We start from the raw sequence: 22,729 nt of genomic DNA, 5'->3' as shown, positions 1-22,729 counted from the left end.
GGGGGTTGCCCCGACCCAGGTGCAGGACCTGGCACTTGGCCACGTTGAACCTCATGAGGTTCACAGGGCCCCACTTCTCGAGCTTGTCCAGCTCCCTCTAGATGGCATCCCATCCCTCTGGCGTGTCGACTGCACCACTCAGCTTAGTGTCGTCCGCAAACTTGCTGAGGGTGCCCTCGATCCCACTGTCTATGCCATTGATGTTGATATTAAACAGTACCAGTCCCAATACAGGAGCCCTGCGGGACGCCACTCGTCACCAACCTCCATCTGGATTTTGAGCCGTTGACCACTACCCTCTGGATGCGACCATCTAACCAATTCCTCACCCACCGGACAGTCCACCCATCAAATCCATTCCTCTCCAGTTTAGAGAGAAGGCTGTTGTGGGGGACCGTGTCAAAGGCCTTGCAGAGGCCCAAATAGACATCATCTGTAGCCCTTCCCATGTCCACTGATGTAGTCACTCCATCACAGAAGGCCACTAGGTTGGTCAGGCAGGACTTGCCCTTGGTGAAGCCGTGCTGGCTGTGTCGACTCACCTCCCTGCCCTCCATGTGCCTTAGCACAGCTTCCAGGAGGATCTGTTCCATGATCTTCCCAGGCACAGAGGTGAGACTGACTGGCCTGTAGTTCCCCGGGTCTTCCTTTTTTCCCTTTTTAAAAATGGGGGTTATGTTTCCCCTTTTCCAGGCAGTGGGAACTTCACCGGACTGCCATGACTTCTCAAATACGATGGATAGAGGCTTAGCAACTTCATCCGCCAGTCCCTTCAGGACCCGCGGGTGAACCTGATCTTCTCCTACAGGAGGCGGCTCTTCATTCTCCCAGTCCCCGCCTTTGTCTTCTGCGGCTTTGGGGGGGAGGGCTTCTCCGTATCCCGGGTAACCAGGTCAAATACATATTTATGCAAATACAATGCAACATCCATGTTTGATGTCTGTGTACTGGTCTTTTTGCATATCCTGCCCTTTAAAATTTTCATGGAAAATGTTACTTCTATTTTGCAGTCTTGCTCCCTCATTACAGTGTCAGGTATACTGCAACACTGCCAGGACAGCCATGGAGAAGTGTAAAACACACAGTGCTACCAGACATTGGGACATCATTAAATGTCATGAAAATGGGGGGAAAACCCAACCTGAACTATACATTCAGCAGTTGGATTTATGATTTAGGTATATTACCGCTAGCAACTTAGTGGAATCTCTTCAGTCAGAACCTGTAGCCACAAGGAAAAGAGGCAGGAGGATCTATTCTGTGGTGAAAGGAGGAAACATTAGCTCAGACAATTCAAAGGAAACACGGTTACCTTCACCACAGCTTATTTAGATACTGCAGCAGAGCAGCCCTTAGTTCCTTGCCAGGAACACACTCTTACGCGCTCCAATTCCTCCTAGTCAAGGCTTAGACTCTGACCACATGAAGTGTCTGGCCTGCCAGAGCTGCCCCTCCTCCTACCACCAACCTCAGCTGAGTGGAGAAGTCCTTCCCGGCTGCAAAGGGGCAGAGAGGGTCATTAGGCACTCTGCCCCATTGCACTTCAGCACCTGCATGTAATCAGGAAGGAAGTGGGAGGAAGTGGGAAGGCAATGCTCCATTCAAGGAGCCTTCTTATCTCCCGTGTGAGCAGTTTGGTCGCTGTACTGTGAAGCTGATGCAGACCAGATGAAATAAAAGAGATTTCAGGGGGAAGGCTGAAAGTTTCACCCCAAAGTCTGCATCGATCCCTTTGCCTTCCTAGGAAAGAGAGACATCCCTAGGGGAAGTCTTCAACGAATGCAGAGGAGTAGGAATAGACCATTCTGCTTTAACACCTTCAAGAGATCACTACAGGGCTTGGCAGGATGTTCTTCACCATTACAAATAGCAGCGCAATCTACTCGGGATGTGCTATGGCTCTGGGAACAGGCAATTACATAGCTAGGACTTTGGTAGGAAAAAAGAGTGTTGCTCTACCAGAAAGCATAAACTGAAAGGAACAATATTTGCTATTACAGTCTGTCCTACCCCTTTGTCTAACTTTCTTAGCTTAGAATATTTTTCTTAAAAGCTCAAGCTCCTCCAGTACTGGCTGTTGAGAGATTAAGCATCCTTCTTGGCCACAGAGAAAAAAATTTAAAACATAACCTATAGGGACTGATTTATGAAATATACTGCCATGCTATGCAGAGAGCCAAGTAAAGTTCCCTGTAGCTAGTTCTGGAACCAGAAACATTATAGGCACACAAGCACTGCACTAGCCCACTGCTTCTTCAAGGATCAAAGCTGGCTGCCCCAGAGGGTCAGTCTGATCCCCACAGGTATTCTAGCTTTCTCGAGCCAGCTCAGGTTTCTTTCATACCACGCTGCATTGCATTGCACAGATATACCCTGGCATTTCAGAAATAAACATAAAGAAAACACTCAAAAGAACTGTCCCCTAATTCCAGGTGGATCTCAGGTTGATCTTGCTACTTTTGCCATCAGTGTTTTCATCCCTAGCAAAGGAAAGAAGAGGAAACTGACCCTGGGAGGAATTTCACAAGGCAAACTATTTTCTGCTCAACTCATCCAAAGCTCCACTTAATGCAAGCACTGCCTGCTTTATGTCTGAGAATAACTCACTACATATGCAATGAGAACCCTTCTCAGCCTATACAGGCTATCTATTCTGGTCAGTCCTTGCTCTGTGCAGGTATTGGTGTTAGGGCAGCACTTCTGGTTTTTGTCAGGATTCTGACAGTCATCTAGGGCTGCTCTTTCTCCATTAACTGCAGTTCCTCATCACCTCCACTTGCCAAAACTAGAACTGAGGAAAAGCACAACGGTCAGCTTCCTTACACTTCCTAGTGATACCTGCGGTAACTCATCCTGCAGCCATCTAGAGGAATGACAGAATGGAAATGCAAACTGCTAATTAGTAACATGGCTTTCCTTTTGAAATACTACATTTCTTCATTCATCCCATTTCCAGGTGCCTTCCCTGACAACCCTGCACTACACTTACGTTTAGTGGCTAGTGTATACTGGATTCGTCCTCAGAGGCCAGGCAAGGTACATTTTGGGCACATTTTTACAGCAGCTGAAAGCGTTACTGGACCACTACTAAGAGCAGGTTGCTATTAAGCAGACTAGCTCAAAACCAGCCAGCACCATTTTGTCTTTAAGTCGAGACAGTTGCTCATACACATCTCCTATCACTGCCTAGTCAAGTGAAGATTACAAAGCACATTCTGATTATCTGTTTTCTTCCTCTTCCTCTGATTCTTAAGTAGTTGCTTGGGTTTTTCTTCTCACAGAGCGTTATGAGCCTGGGATGGCTATGTAAGCGGCTCAGCACATTGTGCAAGCTAATAGAATACAAATGATTATATAAATAATAAAGCTGCTGAAGATTTTCTTGTCACCGTTTTCTCTGCTCCATTGGCTTGACTTAAAGCACACATAAAAATGGCCTCTGCTAAGTGTTATGTTCATAGCATCCATAAATAAAATTAAGATCCTGGTTTAAAGAGACACTAAGAAGCTGCATCTCCTCTTGATTTCAATCAAACTGGGATGCTGAGTGCCTATGAAAATCAGGCCCAAGGCTCTATAGATGAAAACAGAAGGATTTGATCTCTGTATGACAGTTTGTATTCAGCAGGGCAGTTTCATTTCCTATGTAAGATACTCACATGCTCTTTTCCAGCATACGTGCATCCCCTTAACTAATCCAGAGGTCAGGCAGGAGAGCAGCTCCAGACTCTGACGGCCACTGCTCACATCAAAGGACTGGCACATAACATACAACCCCTGACACCACGAGTCGAGCATCGGTAGGATGGTGAGGCAGTTACAGCCACAGAACATCTAGCTCAGCATCGCTGTTTCCATGGCTCCTGTATGAAAACTCAGCTCTGCCTTCCCTCTGATATTAAATGGTCATACAGAGAGGATTTTATGACAACCCTCCAGGCTGCAAATAAAATTAGAACCACCCAGCCACACCCTGTGAAAAACAGTATTAGTACAGAATAACAACATTAGGGAGAAAACTTTTGCAAGAAACTCTTATTCCAGGCTAGGTAGGAAGCTGACTGACAGAAAACTTAAGCTTGTTTTTCAGTAAGCTTTCTACAACACATTTTGGAGATGTCAATATCTGTATCACGATTAATCACAGTGATCATCACAAATTCTATTAGAAGAGATAGGAAAGAAGACAAAAGCTGGCTGCAGGGCATAACGCCTGAACAACAACTGCACCAAGTTTTGGATTTGGGCTGAGGCTTTATCATTTTTTTCTTTTTTTCCCCCCAAGGAACACTATTCTGGTTCCTGCTGCTAGCCAGGCAGTCCAATCTCTATTACCCATGTGTGGATTTTCTCAAAGTTGTGGACTAACTACGTGACAAGGGTAGCCAGCCAGTGTGAGACAACATGGTTTTGGAAGCCAGCTAGTTATTCCTGACCAATGCAGCAACTCTGCTGCATGAACTTACCAACGCAGTACACTTCAAGTCCACACGCCACATTATTGCCACATCCCCATTATACCCTCCTGCTGCATTCTCCTCACATAATTTACACACATATTTTATGCTACCTTCAACTTTCATTTTTCCGGTTTATTCTAACTCTGTATCTTCCTGGAAAATTGACAACTAACTATATTCCCAGGTGAAATCCAGGACCTCAAAAATATATCCTAAATAAGCTTCTGATTATGATTTTTTCACCAAAAAAATGCTGCTTAGTAATCAAAGGCCATTTATCTTTTTTTAATGGTTATTGCCTCAGTGCCTGGAAGATTGCAATGCTTTCTTCTGAATGGTTAACAGCTTACAGAGGACACCTCTCTCACTATCATGGGTATTTTTTCTGTAATCCAAGCACTAGAAGTCTGATTCTGACCATAAGCTCATGAGTTTTGCAGCTGATGCCTTCTGTCCAGCTGAATGACAAGTTTATCTTTACAGAGCTGTTGCAATATCAGTGTAAAATTCAGCATCAGGGAAAGATATTGTGTAATGAAAGACAGGAAAGAACGGTGACTTTAAGAAACCAAAAGCACAGAAACAAGAATTAATTTGAATTAGTTACCTCTTTGAGGCAGCCCATGAAGTTGTTGCTTACTGGAGAGCCAGGTAAATCAGCAGTACTGGGGCTCCCTCCCACATAAAAGAAGTCATCCGAGCCCAGCATAGTGTAGTCCTCCTGCGTGTAGCCCGTGGTGGTAAGGATGCCATCCACAGAGATTGTCACCTGTTCAAGGGACACAACAGACAAAGAAAATCCCAACAATGACCTTACAATCCTGAACAGAACAAGATACCTCCCCTATATTTTTATGTCAGTTTTATTAAGGATTTTGTTGAGATTTGGTATGTATTTTTTTAGTTCAGCCAAGCTCCATTTTCTGGTCTGCTTCACCCACAATGGAAATGCTCCAGCATCTGCTTCTCCCCTTTCTGGTGTATCAGCACTGTCAGGCTGACCCAGCAGTCTACCCATCAAGATGCTTTCCATCTATTCAGGCCAGAAAATGGAACTGTCCTTGAAAGGGATTTCTCACATTAGCTGATTTTATGATTAATTAGTATTTATTTTAATGATTACAGTTAGTTATGGTTGTTAGTAAAAAAAAAAACCACTAATGAAGACGAAGTTGGTATTTTTTATTTTTTATGTTTCTTTTGCTCACGGCACACTGACGATCATGCATTCGGGGAGAGGGGGGAGGGATCTCACTTTCAATACATTATGGATGTGCATGCCATGTACCTAGAGAGACACACACCCACCACCCACCACAAAAAAAAAAATTAAAAATTTAAAATTATGTATTACAAACTAACTCATAACCAAAATATAAATAGGAAATAAATCAAAATAAAATAAATCAAAATAAATCAACCACACACCAACAACAAGAGTGAGAGAAGCAGAGATGAGAAAGAAAGAAAACACAAAGCGTGCATACACTGCACTTTGATATGTCATGCCAATATATCTGGAGCCCAGAAAGATGACAGGAAAAAAGAGAGGAGAGAGAGAGAGAGGGAGAGGGAGAAGGAGAGAGAGAGAAAAAACTATTTCACACTTGCATGCAATAAAAAATAAAAATACCAAACAAACCCCATAATAATAAACTCAAAACCAAACAGAAATGTCCCCAAAACCTCTAACCCCAAACACATGGAGGGTGAAGGGGGACAGAAGGAGAGGGAGGTAGAGGAGCAAGTGAATTTGATGTGTTTTGCTTAGGTGCTGTTAGTGGTTTAAAGGGAAGATGGAGGAAAGTAGATCGAGGCCAGGAGGAGACGGGCGAGTCACCAGACGTGGACATGCCATGCAGAGTGTACTGAAACAAACAACCGGCTGAGCTCCTGTCGGCCACGGCAGGTAGAGGTCAGAGAGAGAGAGAGAAAGTGAGATAGAGAGCAAGAGGGAGGAGGAGAAGAGAAAGAGGAGGGAGGGAAGTGGGGGAAAATCAGGAGAAAGAGGACAACTCCGGCCAGTTTGCCTGTAATAGCCGTTGCCACAACAAAAAGATGAGAGAAAAAGAGAGCCTTCACCACCATGGACTAGAGGCCCTGCAGTGTTTCTGATCTAGAAACCTTCAGAGTAAAAAAACAAAAACCAAAAGGGGAGAAAAAAGCAAAATGAAAACCAAAGCAAAAGAGAGAAAGCTAAACTCAAAAGCGAGGGGCAAAAACCCCAACAATTTATCACTGGAATGGAAAAGAAGAACGAAAGAGGGATGTGAAGAAACCAATGAAAGAAATGTCTACACCCCATTTCCAGACGAGTTGTGTTAGTTGCTTTTGTTGCTCATTTTTCCATTAAAAAGAAGAAAAGAAGGGGGGAAAAAAAGGAGGGGGGAAAAAAAGTGTTTTCAATGAAATTAAAATAAAATTAAAGGAAGAAGTAAGTATAAAGGAGGGGGGAAAAAGAGGGGGTAGGGGAAGGAAAAGGCAGGTAACACACGGCAAACCCAAAAAAAGAGACAATAAGAATGATATCTACCAGACAATGTAGTTTGTTTACCATAGCGTGTCCAATGCCTGAGTGCTTTGCGGAAAAGGGGGAAGAAAGGAAATTAAAAAATCGTGAACAGAACGATTGTTAATTAAAATAACTAAAAGCAAAGATGAGTCGTTAGGGTGTTAGTACATTAGTTGGTTAGTAAAAATGACACATTGCATGAATGGTCTAGTGTTAGTCTTTCAAAAAAAGGCATGGGGCACCTGAGACACACAAAGTGAGAAAGAGGACAATATGACCAGGACTCTATGGGGAACCATGCCATCTAGGCTGTAAAGAAGAAGGGTGCTGCGTAGTCTTCCCACCCTGGTATTAGTCATTAACTTCAACCCTCACACATATTATCTAGGACTGAAGCAAAGTTAAAACAGTGCAATACTTACTCTTCAAATGCCCATCAAGGTGCTTCCCTCAGACAAGAACCTCATCCTCAGAGATGTACACACAACAGTACACAGTTTGCCCCTTCAGCACAAACCCAACCATGACTCCCTTCTTCCACCCACCACCACCCACCTACGATCCCTGCTCCTCTTCCAAGCCTCACTACCCTCAAGTGTTGCAGAGTACCACAAGCAGGCCAATATTTCCTTTGGCTGGAGGATACAGATGAAGGAGAGTCCAAGACTCTGAGTCTTCCTTCCAAGTTTCCCAATCTGCAGGTTTCTTTACAGCAGGTGAGTTTGTGACTTTCAGGAGAAGCACACAAAAATGCCTGTGCTTGGCTGTTTGCCTGTAGCTCACTTCTGTCATCCGAGAGTATAGGAGTTGAACCTCTCCTACTGTAGGAAGAAATGTGTCGAGGAATTGTGTAGGAAGAATTGTGTCGCTTCTGTCAAGTTTGAAGACAGAAGATTGACAAGATTTAGTGTCTCTCCTGTTATACTGCATCTATATTACGGAGGAGCTAGGAGAATTCACCAGAGAGTTCACTTAGTTGGGTTTAGCAGAAATTTGCAGGTGCTTTGTTAATCCCTCCCAAGGCATGCAGATACCAACTGTTCGAACCTACACATTGTTTCTTGTTTGCTTTTTAGCAGCTGGGGAACTCAAGATCTTTATAGCAGATTTTGCATGGTGACTAGTTTCAGTGTTAATAGCGAAGTGCAGCCCATGGAGGCTCCAAGTCCTTGTTCCAGTGTGATTGAAGTTGGCAAGAACTATCCTAAATTACACAAGCAAGATCTATGCTGCCTCATGTAAAAACTATCTGCTTGCAAATTTCAGAGTTGTGCATTGACTAAGGAAATAAGTTTGTGAAAACTTCGTGGCATTGAATATAATTTTTATTATAGTCCATTTTATTTGTCTATAGGAATGAAATAATAATAATATTCTGTACTTGGGTATAACGAGCACAGACTCCTGAATTCTTCATCAAGGAAGTCTCACTCTCAGTGATACGTTGTTTTAGTAAATCCATTTTTACAAACAAGGGAGTTGGAGTATGGGACGGGGGGAAAAACATGCTAAAAATAAGATGGAGTGGCAGCAGCAGACCTGAAGATAGACACGGGAAGTCTGACCTTCAGTCTCCTCCGCTCCTCCTCCTCTTCCCACCAGACCACACTGCCCCAAACATGCTCTGAAAGCCCTGGTTAAATACAACCATGATCCTATTTCCAGTAAAGGTTTCTCACAAGGCAGAAAGAGGGCTTAGTTTTAACTGAAATAATAAGATAAATAAACAAGGAGATTTGCTTTGACATTAACAATCACTACTCAAGGGAATCTGTGGGTTCACTTGGTTTGTCTCTAAGGAGATTAACTGCTGTGATAGGCATTTGATCTAAAAAAAAGCAGCACTTAGTACTCTCCTAGCTTAGCTACAAAGCATTTAACAATTCCAGAAAGTACTGGGCAAAAGTCCAGCTATTTAAAGTTCTGCTCTAATTCTAGGAACAGCCAAAAAATTATGCAAATCCTCCTCCCCCTTCTCCCAATCCCAAAAACAGCAGAGGAAAAGATTAGATGGCATCCTGAAGCTGCTGATAGCCCATTTACCTGGAATTGTTTTAGCTTTGGATCATATTCTTGGAATTTCTAAATTTTTTTTTTAAGTTCACTTCAAAGAGAAATATATTTATCTCCAGTGCAATGTTTTCAACCAATTACAAGGAAGCTACTGATTTCCTTCTAATGCTTCAATATTTAGGGGCAATGTTTTTTGTTGGGGTTTTTTGTTTGGTTTTGGAGTGGGTTTTTTGAGGAAACATGAGCACAGCTGGAAACAAGACTTCCAGAGGTGACCTATATTATGCTGCAACTTTACAGGTGAATTTATGTCAGGAAAGATGCAGCGTAGATAATTTCTTACATACAAAATTATCTAGGATATACAAAATTATATTGGATGCAATAAAGGACAAAATGTATAATTTCATAAGCAATAAATAATCTTTGTCCTTTATTACATCTTCTATATGAAGATATCAAAGGATTTCACAGGTTCACAGCCTGTCTGAAAAATGGTTAAGGATTTCACAGATAGAGAAACTCCCTCTCATGTACACACAGACAAAACCAGGAGACATAAACTGCTGGAAGCTGCTGTCAGAATGGAGAAAAACAAAACTCCTTCATCCTGTGCTTTACTTAGAACGGTGTCTTTATCTTTTTGTTTGTTTGTTTGTTTTGTTAAATGAAGCATTTATAAGGTCAAGATATAGAGTGACCATTCTTAGTTGTGTCCTGAAAAATGTCCATAGCAGTTATTAATTGGTTATTGGTCATTCAAGTTCTCAATCTTTTCCAAACTCTTCATCCTGAAGATTGGAGGGGTTTAAGACTTCTTCATCCCTAGTAATATCAATTAAAAGTAAGAATGCACAGGACCTGACAGGAAGGCTGCAGCATTCAAGGTTTCTCCTTATTGAAAACTGCGGTTAAACTTACCAATAATTTTTGGATGACAACTTTCAGGAGTAGCAGGTTGCTTCTCCTCAAGGCTTCATCAATTCCAATTTCTGGACAGTTTTAGGTTCGGGGTCAATGTCTTAATTTTGAGACTGAACTTGATCAGAAGTTAAAATTGAAGTATCCAGGGAAAAGATGACTCAAAAATATTCCAGCCTTATTGATATTTATTGGTTGAACTGTATTCTGTCATGCTTATCTATAGAATTGGACCCCAAATCACCTCTGCTTCTTATTTTTAAGACTGGCCTTTCTTTGGAAAGAGCACAGCTAGCTTATTGAAACATCCTCTCTCTTGCCCAGACAAGTTAGACCCTTTAAGAATTCAGGATCACATGAAAATATCCATAGAGGATTAAAAATTTGCCATGCTCCTTAACTGGCAAGGGACTCACCTGCTTTCTAATAATTGCCAAAGCACTGTCCTGGTGTAATCAAAGACAAAGAGGCATAGACATATTTCCATTTAACCGTGAACCCAGAAAATAAATAAAAAATCACTAGCTGAAAGATTAGGAAAAGAAAGTGAGAGCTTCCCATCCACAGTTTTGCCTGCGACCCTTCCTCACTTTCTGCTTCTTCAAGATCCAAACCAATCCTGGTGTGAAGCAAGGATGCATTTTGCTTCAGGTACATTTTCCCATTGAAAACTGATGTCTAACAAAAATAAAAAGTATGATTAACTAAAATGACCAGTAAGCTATACTGAGGTATTCAGAGACCAGCCATTCTGAGACCATTTAAAAATAAAAAATACATCCAAAAAAGCCGTATATTCTGACCCTTCCAGACTGGCAAACCTCAACCAGCTGGTGCATCTCTTCCTCCTGGACTGATGGGAACGTTTGAACGAATTAGGATCATTAAGACCCATCCACTGCATAAGAAATTAAATTTGTATCTGCATATAAACTATTGAAAACAGACTCATGTTGCCATAAGTAAGAACCCTGCAGTCTCATGAAAGTTTGCTGACAGATTTTTTGTCAAAGACCCAGACATCCTGAGCATGTAGAAATGCAGGGATTCATATGGGAAAGACAAATATCTTCAGCCCCAAACTCAAATATTTAAAAGAAAGATGTGAAATCCCCATAACGGGTAAATTATCCATTCACATCTACTAGTAGAGACTGTTTCTGATCCCTGGCACTGATTGTCCTATACTCAACAGATACATTTTATCATAGCTACTGTAAAATGTTACCACAAAAACTGTTTTCTCAGCAAACGACATTGTATAAACTTAAATAAAACTATTAAGGGTTGTTTTAATATTCACATTAATGAGCAAATAAACAGATCATATTGTTTTCACAAATTGATTTTAAAATCTTAGTTTACAAGCTATTTCTGCTGCCTCTAACAATCAGCAAGACACCAAATAGTTCCTATTCACAGTGTAAACCTCATTTATCATGCAGCGGATGGGCCTTAGTGACTTGACATATTCACCACCTTTCAGAGCAAGGTTATTTAATTTTATCTTATCTATTTATGTCTGAATTTATATTTCATGAGGAAAGCTTCAAGATTTTAAGACTAGCCTACTACCAAATACGTCACCTGATAGAGTTGTCTGCTTAGAAAAGCAGCATGCAGATGTGCAAAATTACAGTGGTAAAATCAGAAAAACTTTTCCAAAGTGGAATTGTAGGGTGTTGGATTGATCTGGGTTTGCTTGGCTTTTTTGATCCTTCCTCTTTTCCAGTCCTCACAGCCAACAGAAGAGTCTCATAGGCAGAGACACAAGAAATAAAGTAGAATCTCATTATAGAAAGAAGGGGGGAAAATCAAAAAGAAGAAAAGAAGAACAGAGAATCAAGAAGACCCAGAAAGACTCCAGCCAATTAATTCCAAAGCTATAAAGTTAAAATAATTACACACATACCCACCAGCCTGCATACCCGCACACTCACATGCACACACAAAAGAAAAGAAAAAGTAAAGGAAAAACAAAAGACTTCCAGAATTAGAATTATGACATCATGGCAATGGTTAAACCAATTAACAAAACTGAAAGAAAAAGGAGAGAGGTGTAGAGCGTTGGCTGTTGGAAAAAGACTCTGTTCCCACAGTAATTAAATGCAACAAGAATATTACTGATAAGATTGAATCATAATTAAGGAAATAATAAAATAAAAAAGGGAGAACAGAAAAAGTGAAAAGGAAGAGGGAGATGAAAGTAACGTCACAAGTTTTTATTATTAAATCAAACTGGAAAAAACAGAAAATTAATAAAGTGGAAATGAAGATACTGCAACAGGGATAAATTCCCATCAACTAATGTTTTTTCACTGTCCTTTAGATACCGAGATCCAGAAAAGGTGGAAAAATTCTAGCAATTCCACTGAGCATCCCCATTTCTCCATTACTGTCTCCCACCTACCCATCCCAATAAAACAGAACAAAATTTTCCCGAGCATTTTCACCCCTTCACCATTACCTGCCGCAGGTTGCGTGTCACCTTAACGTCGTGCCATGCGTTGTCATTGAACTTGCCATTGACCGGCTCCACAATGGCCTCGAAGGCCCCAGACCCCAGGTTAATGACCAACGAAACCGCACCGTCTTTCAGGGCCAGGTTGACATAATCAGCTGACTTGCCGGTGTGCAGAATGAGCCCGTTGCGTTGCCATGTCTTGAAGGAGAGAGTGATCTCATCGCTGCTGCTCTGGATGGGGTTTTGCGACAGGTCATAGCAAAGGTATTCGGAACCACGGAAAGTCGCCATGTTCTCATCTCGCGCTGGAAAATAAAGGGAAAGAAAAGAACTATTCAGCGGTCAGCCAAGAGGAGATTTAAGGTTGTCATGAAATTTCTACGCAATCCCACAGCACTGCTGATGTTCTATATAACTATATATCATGGCATGCTAATGACTGTACAGCTCCTCTTGTAATTTGGCTATCAAGAGAATTAACGGCAGAGTCCTCGGTACTGAAGAATTTCAGCACTGTGTGTTCAGTTTCACTGCAGCACTGTCACCATAGGGACCGTTCAAAAGTATGCAGTGGAGTCTAGGAAAAGTACATTTAAAGACACTGCTATAAGACACTTCACATCCTTTTTTTGGAGAATGATGGAAAACTCTACTATTCACAACATGACCATCACATATGCGTTGTTCCAAAAGAAACCAACATTTCCCAAAGATCAGCGTTTAGATTCATTGCTAATGTCATCTGAACTTAGCTTAACCCATCTGCCAGGCAATCTAAAACAGGCATCAGAATATAATCCTGACAGAGCTGTGCCTCTCTTTCAACTGAATGACAGACCAAGCAGACAAGAGAGCCACATGAAGTATCCTATAGTTTCCTTCTCTGAGAGCATGAGGAAAGCCCACATAAAACATTTTGTCCACAGCCATAAGTAATGATGTTGCTGGTAAACACGTCTCAGATCACCTTATCCAGAAAATCTGTACTAGACAAGCATATCTTTTTCACACAGCAAAAATAAATATGGGGGAGTTATTCACAGCACATGACGAAATATTTCCTCATTAAGAAAAAAAAACTGGTTTGTACAATAAGAAAAACCACTGAACTAATTTCTTAGCAACTGGAGGCAGCATTTGAATACCATAAAAATCCTTCATGTGAGCTGGAAGTCTGCTTCCCAGTACCTGGGCTTCCACAGTCACTCAGAGCCAGCTCTGCTGCCGTATTGCACTCATGTGACTCAAGCCAGCTGTGTACCCGTTTTGCCCAGTGGAAGAAATACAGGACGGTGATGGTAAAGCTTGCAGGAGGGCTGTCTGTAGCCCATTCCTACCAGTGACATCTGGGGGAAAATGGCACTTACAATGGAGTCTATACAGATCCCCCCACTCTGTAGTGCAGTGCCTTTCTGACTCCCAGCTGTGAAAGCGAGTCTGAGCATGAATAACTAGATGGTACAAGCAGTCAGGCTATCATTGCTTACAATCCGCTGCATAAGGCAAGTACTGTTGCTATTGCCATTGACATTAATAGCATTTTTCTGCTTCATTTTGTCTCATTTAGTAATCCTAACACAGATTAGCCAGAATTTATTAGTACAAGACTGAAGGAAAAATACTTGTTGTCATAGCCGTTCTTGAAAAATAACTAAATGGTAAAATCTGTGCCCTCACAGCATGAAACAGTGGTGACAAAACAGCATAGTGTTGCAACACAAACATATATCATCCTCAAGTGATAGGTCTGCTTTAAGCAGAGACTTTTGCAGTCTTGATTGAGGGTATCACAGAATGAACTCATTAAAAAATCTAGGCACTTTGAAGGCAGCAGTAATGTGTGTTTGTACTTATGTAAGCAAACCATGTGTCTATACACCCCTGCGAGCAAACAGTAAGACAAATTGCTCCATGCAACAGTACAGGCTGGGAGCCAACTGGCTCAAAAACAGCTTTACAGAAGATGACCTGAGGGCCCCAGTGGACAAGTTGAGCACAAGTCAGCACTGCCTGCCCTTTCAGCAAAGGCCAGCCACATCCTGAGCTGTATTAGCAAGAATGCAGCCAGCAGGCCGAGGGAAGCGATTCTTCCCCTAATGGGCACTTGTGAGATCACATCAGGAGTACTCTCTCCAGTATTGAGCTCCCCTGTATAAATATGGCTTCAACATACTGGAGTCTAGCAAAGAGCTACCACGCACTCAAGGTGCTAGAGTAGGTGATGTGTATGGAGAGGCTGAGAGCTGGGTTTGTTCTGCCTCAAGGAGAGAGAACTCAAGGGAAATCTTACTGCTCTCTGCAATGACTTAATGGGAGAGCATAGGGAAGACGGGGCCAAATTCTTCTAAGAGGTCTGCAGAAGAAGGATGAGAGGCAACAGACACAGCTGGAATACAATAAATTCTCATTTTATATGAAAAAATGTTTCATTTTGAGAATGGCCAAACACTAGGAAGGGCCTAGAGAGACTGTGAAATCTATGTCCTTAGAAATACTAAAAACTTGATTATGCACAGTCCTGAGCTATCTGCTCTAACTGAACCTTCTCTGAGCTAGTGGTTGGAGTACACGGCCTCTGGAGGTCCCTTCCAAATTACTTGTTTCTCTGATTCTATTCTGAATACATTTAACTATCACCGAGGAGTGCATATGCTTGTGTCAGTGTTCAACCAGCCTAAGCACAGAGGGCTGATACTGATTGCAGTTCCAGAAGTCAGAGCCGAGCGTTTAACAACCCTCTCCACGATGATAATTCCCCTGCCTAGTCACTCCTGATCCATTGGAAGGGAACGTGTTACAATCAAGTCGGACACATAGTCTATGTACTTGCAGCTAATTCCCATCAAATAGCTGGCGTCTGAGGGCAGGAGTTAAACACGATCATTATGACTGAGCCTTTTTCCCACAGCCGTAGATGTGTGAAGGACTGAATACACATTTGACGTCTTTGGGAAGGGGGGCAAGGGGGGTTGATTGTTCACTCAGTACAAGACATATTAATAGGTCTCATTTACACTTTCTCAACCACTTAGACGAAATCTCACTGGTCTACTCAGTACAAAGGAGAAGGCAAAGAGTAGATTAGAAATCTAAACAGTAATTTAAGGCAACCACTGCAGACTCATCAAAACAGAGCAGAGAAAATTCAGAGACATGATTACTCTTACTTGTACTGCTGGTTTTAATATCAGGTGCTATCAACCCAGCCCTGTGTGCAAGTATGTCATCTGCCTGTTTCTTCCAGTCATCTGCTGCTGACCCTTGTCACAGATGGGATTCTGGACCTGATCCATCTTTGTGTCCTTCCTGTTCTTGGAAGAATGTCACCTATTTCTGTTTCATATGTTTTTATGGGTTTTTTTAATTCCTCCTGTGACTGCTCTGGATAAACATTCAAATTTGCAGATCACCACACACTAAAATCTCTCTGGGGTTCACTGGCCAATCCAAATTCACGCCTGTCCACCCCATGTCTCATAAGCACAACTCCCAAGGTCAACATACTCTCTAAAACTGTATTCTCCAAACCACTAATTCCTAAACAGTTTACCAGTGGCCAGGTGGATGACTGGTTTACCAGTCTCATGAAAGGCCTTAGTGCACAGATTAGCTTCCAGTTGCCGAAGAGCTTGACTCTGTATTCCTCTAAGCTACAACACAGTAGCCTGTGTCAGGCAACATGAAAGGCTTTTTACCAAGCACAGCCTTTCCATGCTGTCCTGCCTGTTAGGACACTCTGACATATGTGATGGCTATGACCATAAAGCATAGGAGAATTACCAGAAACCATGGAGGGGAAAAAGGGATACAGGTTCTTTCCACAATGCATGAAGAGAAAAAGCCCTGAGTAGGCTGCGGGTCTCACAGTGTTTCTGTATGCCTTCAGGCACAGGCTGGTGACGTCTGGAAGACCAGAGAGTGGTGAACCGCTTGTTATTTGTTAGCTCACGACCCTTGTGCTGTACATTTCTGAAGGCTCAAAAAATTGCACTATTATATTTATGGCTTCTATATTCTTTAAACAGTGGTAGTGTACCAAGGAGCCTCTTCATAGCAACACAGCTAACCTAGAATAGCTAAACTTAAAGCCCAACTCAAGGTCAACAGGAATCCTTGGTTTATGTTACATGAAGCAATAGATCAAACCCTGATTTTGCTGGGATGTGAAACCCTGTATATAGTAAGTGATATTAACTTGAATTGATGAACTAGCTGTTCAAGTGTGACAATGTAACTGCATAAAATAGTGTTTACTTAAAAAAGCATTTAGAAGTTTGCAAACTCTCGATTTATACGTGATTTGCAAGATTTAATTTTTAACTCAGTTAATACTAGACAGATTTACAAAAATTTGAATCTGAAAGCAGGTTAGCACACGTAAGCAATTAAATCTTCCATCTCACTCACTAATATTAATCTAAACCCATTATTTATTTTCTAACACATTCATATAACTAAATTCTCTGCAACAGCTGTGATTTGCAGAGATCCGAGACCTGTACAAAACTCCACAGACTTAAATCCTTGACATATTCAAAGCCTCACAGAAATCACCAGAGTAGAAGCAAACCCTAGGATCTTCAAACTGACCAACACAGACCTTTTTCTCGAATTAACGGAGTCACCCATCACTTTAAGAAGTGGGAAAATGTTATCCTTTTCTGACTAATCACTAACAGGCACAGCTAGCACATTAAGCAGTTACCATCACCACCCCATTGCAAAGACAATTTTGCAAGTCTCAGATCTACACCTATTCAAATCCCCAAATCAGCTATCAGTACATACTGCAGGCTGGTAGCAAGAACAGAAACAAAAGCACGGCCAACAGCTACCTAAGCCAAGCTCCTAGCTCTTCCCATCCCTGTAGAAACCCAGTTTTGCCGAGTCTCAGGTTCCCAGGAGAGGTAAAGACTGGGGATCTTTCCATATTGTGTATGGCTATATTGCCTGTTCAGGAGAGCCAGACGGTAATTTTAACTTCAGTTTTTACGTGCAGAGCTGTTGCTATGTGTTCCTGTCAAAGCGCTTTCTACAAAGGAGGACTCAAATATACAGAATTCACAGCATCACTAGGAAGTAGAGAAAACCTTGGCATTTTGATTTATGTATGTGGCAACCAATGCACAGACATTTTAATGGATTTACTCATGGCCACCAAGAAAATCAATAGTAGAGGAAGCATTTGAGTTTAGGAGCTCCTAGTTCCCCTCCTGGTCTCATTCCACAGGTTCTTATAAATTTGTGGGGGGAAACCAACCTCCTGTTTTTCTCCAGTCCTGCCAGGAAGTCACCCCAGTAAAGAGCATGAGGCAGAGGAGCCTCCAAAGTTTTGGATGATGCCTGGAAATAAATACTGCATGACTGTGAAGCTGAAAACAGCAAATCCTAGAAGCACTGATTCTGCCCAAGGTCATGAACTTTAATACTCAACAAAAGCAGCACCTCATGTAACAGGATTTCTGGCCTCAGACACAATTAGGAAATATTTAGAAAAGTATGAAATGGACAGCGACTTTCCTGAAGTCTCCTGAAGAAAACTTCAAGTAGCTTTTTTAGAAACAAAAGTCAGCTGCTCACCCTCTCACCTTCTATCAAAACCCACTGCATTAGAGGTGTACTCTGAGGCAGTCCCTATCTCACTGGGGTTTGGTTTACAGCCAACGTTGTTGGAGCATGTCTTCTATCAGTGAGAAAAGCAAACTCTCTGCACTGCTTCAGAATTAATAACCACTCCAGTGTTCGGTGGGATTTACCTTATCTGAGTGGTTTGCTGGGCTTTGCACAGAATAGCTGGTGCCGTCTGATAATCTAGGAATGGTCTAACACTATCAAGCATCAGGCTTCTCTGCCAAAGCAGTGAGCATTAATGACGGAGGCAGCAGAACAGCCGGGTACTTCCTTGACCTTTTGTCAAACAGAGGTCAACAAGGAAAATAGTATTTATAGGAACCTTTTCTCCCTACCATTTAACAGTTCTCTATAACTTCAGAAAATCCTACAGGTATGGAACTTGTCTTAAGAAAAAAAGCGATTCCAAAATTGGCCACTGACCACAGAACTGTTATTAAAATAGAGAACTAACATCCACCACAGCAGGCAAAACAAACAAACAAACAAACAAACAAAACCCCAACCTCACTGTGAATCCAGAATACAGAAGGAAAAATATCAATGTACTCAAAAGCTACTGTGGATAGATAATTAAGTTAGTGCAATATATTGCAAAGATATATTTAATATTATATATATAAAAGAATAATTTTTATATATATGTGTATATAACACAGTGTTATATAGCTGCGCAGAAGGCCTAAGTGCAAGGAGGTAAAAAAAGGCAGAAGTTCTCACTGTTGGCATTAGTCCTGCTGCTTGAATGATGAGCACTCCTCACCTGAGGACATACTAGTGGAATCAGTAGAGTATTACAGCAGAGCTGTGGTACTCAGTGGCCATGAACTTACTGCACTTGGGCATCAGCTATGCTTTGAGCAGCGTGACATTTTACACAAGGAAACTATCTAATTTATTTCTGATGGGATGACTGGCTAACATCATGATCCTAGCAAGCACAATTGAACTCGGTGTTTCTGGGAAGAAATTTTGTGGCAGTCTTCCTGTACTGCTGAAATTAACAGGTATTCGTGCTTTGTCACTGTATAGCTAGGTAAGGACATGACTAAATGTCTTCGTGCCAGCGCACATATCTTTGCCTCCTTTCTATGCTAAGCATTACACCATAAACAATAGACCTGAAGTTTTAAAATTCTAATTGAGCTGTAGGGAATCTTTTCACCCAAGCCATAATGAAGTCTGGAAAGAATAAATTCTACATATGAACCATGTGAACTAAGGGCAAAATAGACTTAGAAGCTGTTCTAGATGATGAGCCATTAGAGATCAAGGCATCACCTCCCAAAGAATGTGGCAGAATCCCAGTTTGGGCAAACCCCTATGACCTGTGCTAGGAGGTAATTCTGTTCTGGACAGAAGGGTTGTCCTGAGAGTCACCTATAATAGATATGATCCTCAACAATGTTACAGAACAATGAACAATTTATGTTCCAAGTCACTTTCACATGTATCTGATGTTCCCTCAGAGGTTAGGGGAGGAGAAACTGTACATCAAATGTCACAGAAAATAAGTCAGCCAACATCTCTGAAGGACAAAAAAGGTGAACTATTTCCATCACCCTCCAAAAGAGTTGTCCAGAGACTGAATGCTGAAACCCTAATGAAAGCCCCTAGAAGCAGTCAAAGCAGCTCACCCAGATTCATGTTATTAAAACAAAGCCAGATAGTTTAGTAACAATCAGGCTGTTATTTTAAAGAGACAGTGACAGACTCCAGTAATAGCTAAACAGCAGATTACTGCATCTTCTATTAAGTTGTCCAAATCCTTTTGTTGCATTTCTCCTTTCTAGCCTTTGGGCAAGAAAAATAATACATCCAAATAGTTCTGTTTGTTCTAGTCTGATCATTCTTCATACTACCTGATTGAATCAGTGACACCACTGATTCAACCCTCTCATAAAGACCCGTGCTCTCTCCCCCACATACACACTGCTGTGGTCTCAATAGTCACAAGCAAATACTTGTCTGAAAAGTCCTACAGAGCTTATTTAATTATTTAGATACACAAGAAATAGTGTGCAAAACATTATTCTATGCACGGAGCATCTTCTAAGCATCACTAACAGTGATACTGATATGTGGAAGCCTTGAGAGTCATATATACTGCATTTTTACTCCACAAACTGTAAAGTAAGAACATCTAAGTCATCTAAATGTCTAATGAGGTGACTGAACTGATTGCATTGATAAAACCTTTAAAAAAGAATATTACTTCTAACTTCAAGGAAATTATGGGAATAAATTTTCAGAAGAAAAAGAATTTTTGCTGTTGGGAAAAAATTGTCTGTAAAATCATAGAAAGAGGTTATAATGGAGAAGGTTAAGTGCTGAGCTGGAGTCCCACAGTAAAAAGAGTAGTTTTCCAAATGCTTGCTAGCTTTAAACCGTTCTGGGTAATGTTAGATTTTCCAGAAATAGTATCATTTATTGTTTTCTCAGGCCCCTCATTCTCACTCATCGTATCTACATAATTTGTAACTTGGAAGCAGAGAAGAATCATAGTAACAACATCAGAAAGCATGTAGGTAAGAATCAACAGAGGACATCATCTCTCATTATGTTTAAGAGATGCAAAGAGCAATATTAGCCTAGGAGCCCAAAGCAATGGTGAGATGCACTCACCAGTCAGTGCTCTTTCAGTGCCAAACTCAAATTTTGCACATAGTGTAGCAGCTCTGATCTTACCCAAAAACTCATTCATCTCACCGGTAAGAGCAAAGGAAGCATAATATTGCACCAGAGAACGCCAAGTGCCTAGCATGAATCATGCCCTCTCCTCTGTTATCTGCTGCTTTACACATTACCCTCTGAGTCTAAAGGAAAATGTTTGTTCAAAGGTCCTCAAATTTAAGCCCAGAAGAGATCAAGGAGACTTGGCAATACAATGAATGTTTGTCTTTTTGTCAAACCTGACTAATCTATTATTTCCCTGAGCTCCAAAGCTGTTAATGAAAACAGGAGGAAGAACTGCTTTCTCTAAACATACTGCACAAGAGTTCCAGAGCTGCAGGTTCCACCTCTGCTTGCTGCTGCCTATGTCCTTAGACGATGCTCTTTGGGCTGGCTCCAACACAGAGGAGGCTCTGAGCCCCCGCACTGCAAACCATGCCTAAGAAGTCCAGAATCAGCCCTGCAAAGTGACGTAGCTCTCCTGATGAATTTGGGCCACTGCACAGCAAAGACTGAGAGCAAAGGGAGGGAACAGCATGACAGCGCCTGAATCATTAACCCAAAGAAAGGAGGAATATCTTCTAGGCTCCTGATCCTCAAACAGTTGACATGTACTATCTAATGGAAAACGCATAAAGCAGTTTCCATGTATCATTTTCACCTATCAGTGATAGGGCTAAGAGTCTGTTAGAAGCATGACTGCTTTAAATTTCTGGAGTATGCATCTATTAAATATACAGTTGAAGTTCATACCATCTAAACAAATGAAAAGCTGTTTCGCTTCTCAACCCTGGAAGACTCTTCTTCACTCAACTGTATATTGTTATCCTTTCAACAAAATCTCTTCTGAGAGGAAAAAAAACATCAGATGTAACACAGAAAATCTCCCAATTAGTCCACATATTCAGCATAAACGGAGATTATTTAAACCCAAATTCATCAGATTCGCTACTGACTCTCTAAACCACATTTTCTGTCTTTTTCTGAAGGGAAGCAGAAAACAGAAGGGTCTGAAGAAGAATCTGAACCTGTGTGAATGAACAATTAACTACAGAAATCACCCACCAGCATCATTTGCTCCAATACCACACAAAATAGCTGAAAAATGCATTCATAAAATCTTTTAGCTAAAATACTTTGATGACAAAAGTATTAGTATGTCCTGGTTTCATCTGGGATAGAATTAATTTTCTTTCTAGTAGCTGGCATAGTGCTGTGTTTTTGATTTAGGATGAGAATAATGTTGATAACACACTGACGTTTTAGTTACTGCTGAGCACCTGAGCAACAGGTGCCGATTGCTACCACAATGGTGCACTGGCGGCAATATCGCACCGAGACTCCTTGATTCCCATCCATAACCTGATTCATCAACTGGAGAGCCAAGGAGTGATCAGCAAGACTCGCTCACCCTTTAACAATCCCAGATGGCCAGTGCAAAAGTCTAATGGAGAGTGGAGACTAACAGTAGACTATCGTGGCTTGAACGAAGTCACACCACCGCTGAGTGCTGCCGTGCTGGACGTGCTAGAACTTCAATATGGACTGGAGTCAAAGGCAGCCAAGTGAAGTGGTATGCCACAGTTGATATTGCTAATGCATTTTTCTCAATCCCTTTGGCAGCAGAGTGCAGGCCACAGTTTGCTTTCACTTGGAGGGGCGTCCAGTACACCTGGAACCGACTGCCCCAGGGGTGGAAACACAGCCCCACCATTTGCCATGGACTGATCCAGACTGCACTGGAACAGGGTGAGGCTCCGGAACACCTGCAATACAGTGTGTGGGGCAACACAGCAGAAGTTGGTTTTGAGAAAGGGAAGGAAATAGTCCAAATCCTTCTGAAGGCCGGTTTTGCCATAAAACAAAGTAAGGTCAAGGGACGTGCACAGGACATCCAGTTTTTAGGATTAAAATGGCAAGATGGACGTCATCAGATCCCAATGGATGTGATCAACAAAATAACAGCCATGTCTCCACCAACTAGCAAAAAGGAAACACAAGCTTTCTTAGGCGTCGTGGGTTTTTGGAGAATGCATATTCCAAATTACAGTCTGA

The 22,729-nt window shown here is 41.7% G+C and overlaps 1 protein-coding gene across 1 annotated transcript in view; it reads right to left on the bottom strand.

Annotated features, from left to right (window-relative positions):
• The window catches only part of NRXN3 (neurexin 3), a 1,016,594-nt gene that overhangs the window by 769,963 nt on the left and 223,902 nt on the right, over positions 1–22,729 (bottom strand). Inside the window, exons 5-7 of the mRNA XM_009319413.1 lie at positions 12,374–12,675; positions 6,994–7,038; positions 5,068–5,229 (exon numbers count right to left, since the gene is read on the bottom strand). Of these exons, the coding sequence (XP_009317688.1) occupies positions 5,068–5,229; positions 6,994–7,038; positions 12,374–12,675 (509 nt within the window). The remainder of the gene's footprint in view (positions 1–5,067; positions 5,230–6,993; positions 7,039–12,373; positions 12,676–22,729) is intronic.

Source organism: Pygoscelis adeliae, unplaced genomic scaffold, assembly GCF_000699105.1.
Source record: "Pygoscelis adeliae isolate BGI_AS28 unplaced genomic scaffold, ASM69910v1 Scaffold71, whole genome shotgun sequence".
NCBI lineage: Eukaryota > Metazoa > Chordata > Aves > Sphenisciformes > Spheniscidae > Pygoscelis > Pygoscelis adeliae.
This window is presented reverse-complemented; position numbering and strand designations above follow the sequence as displayed.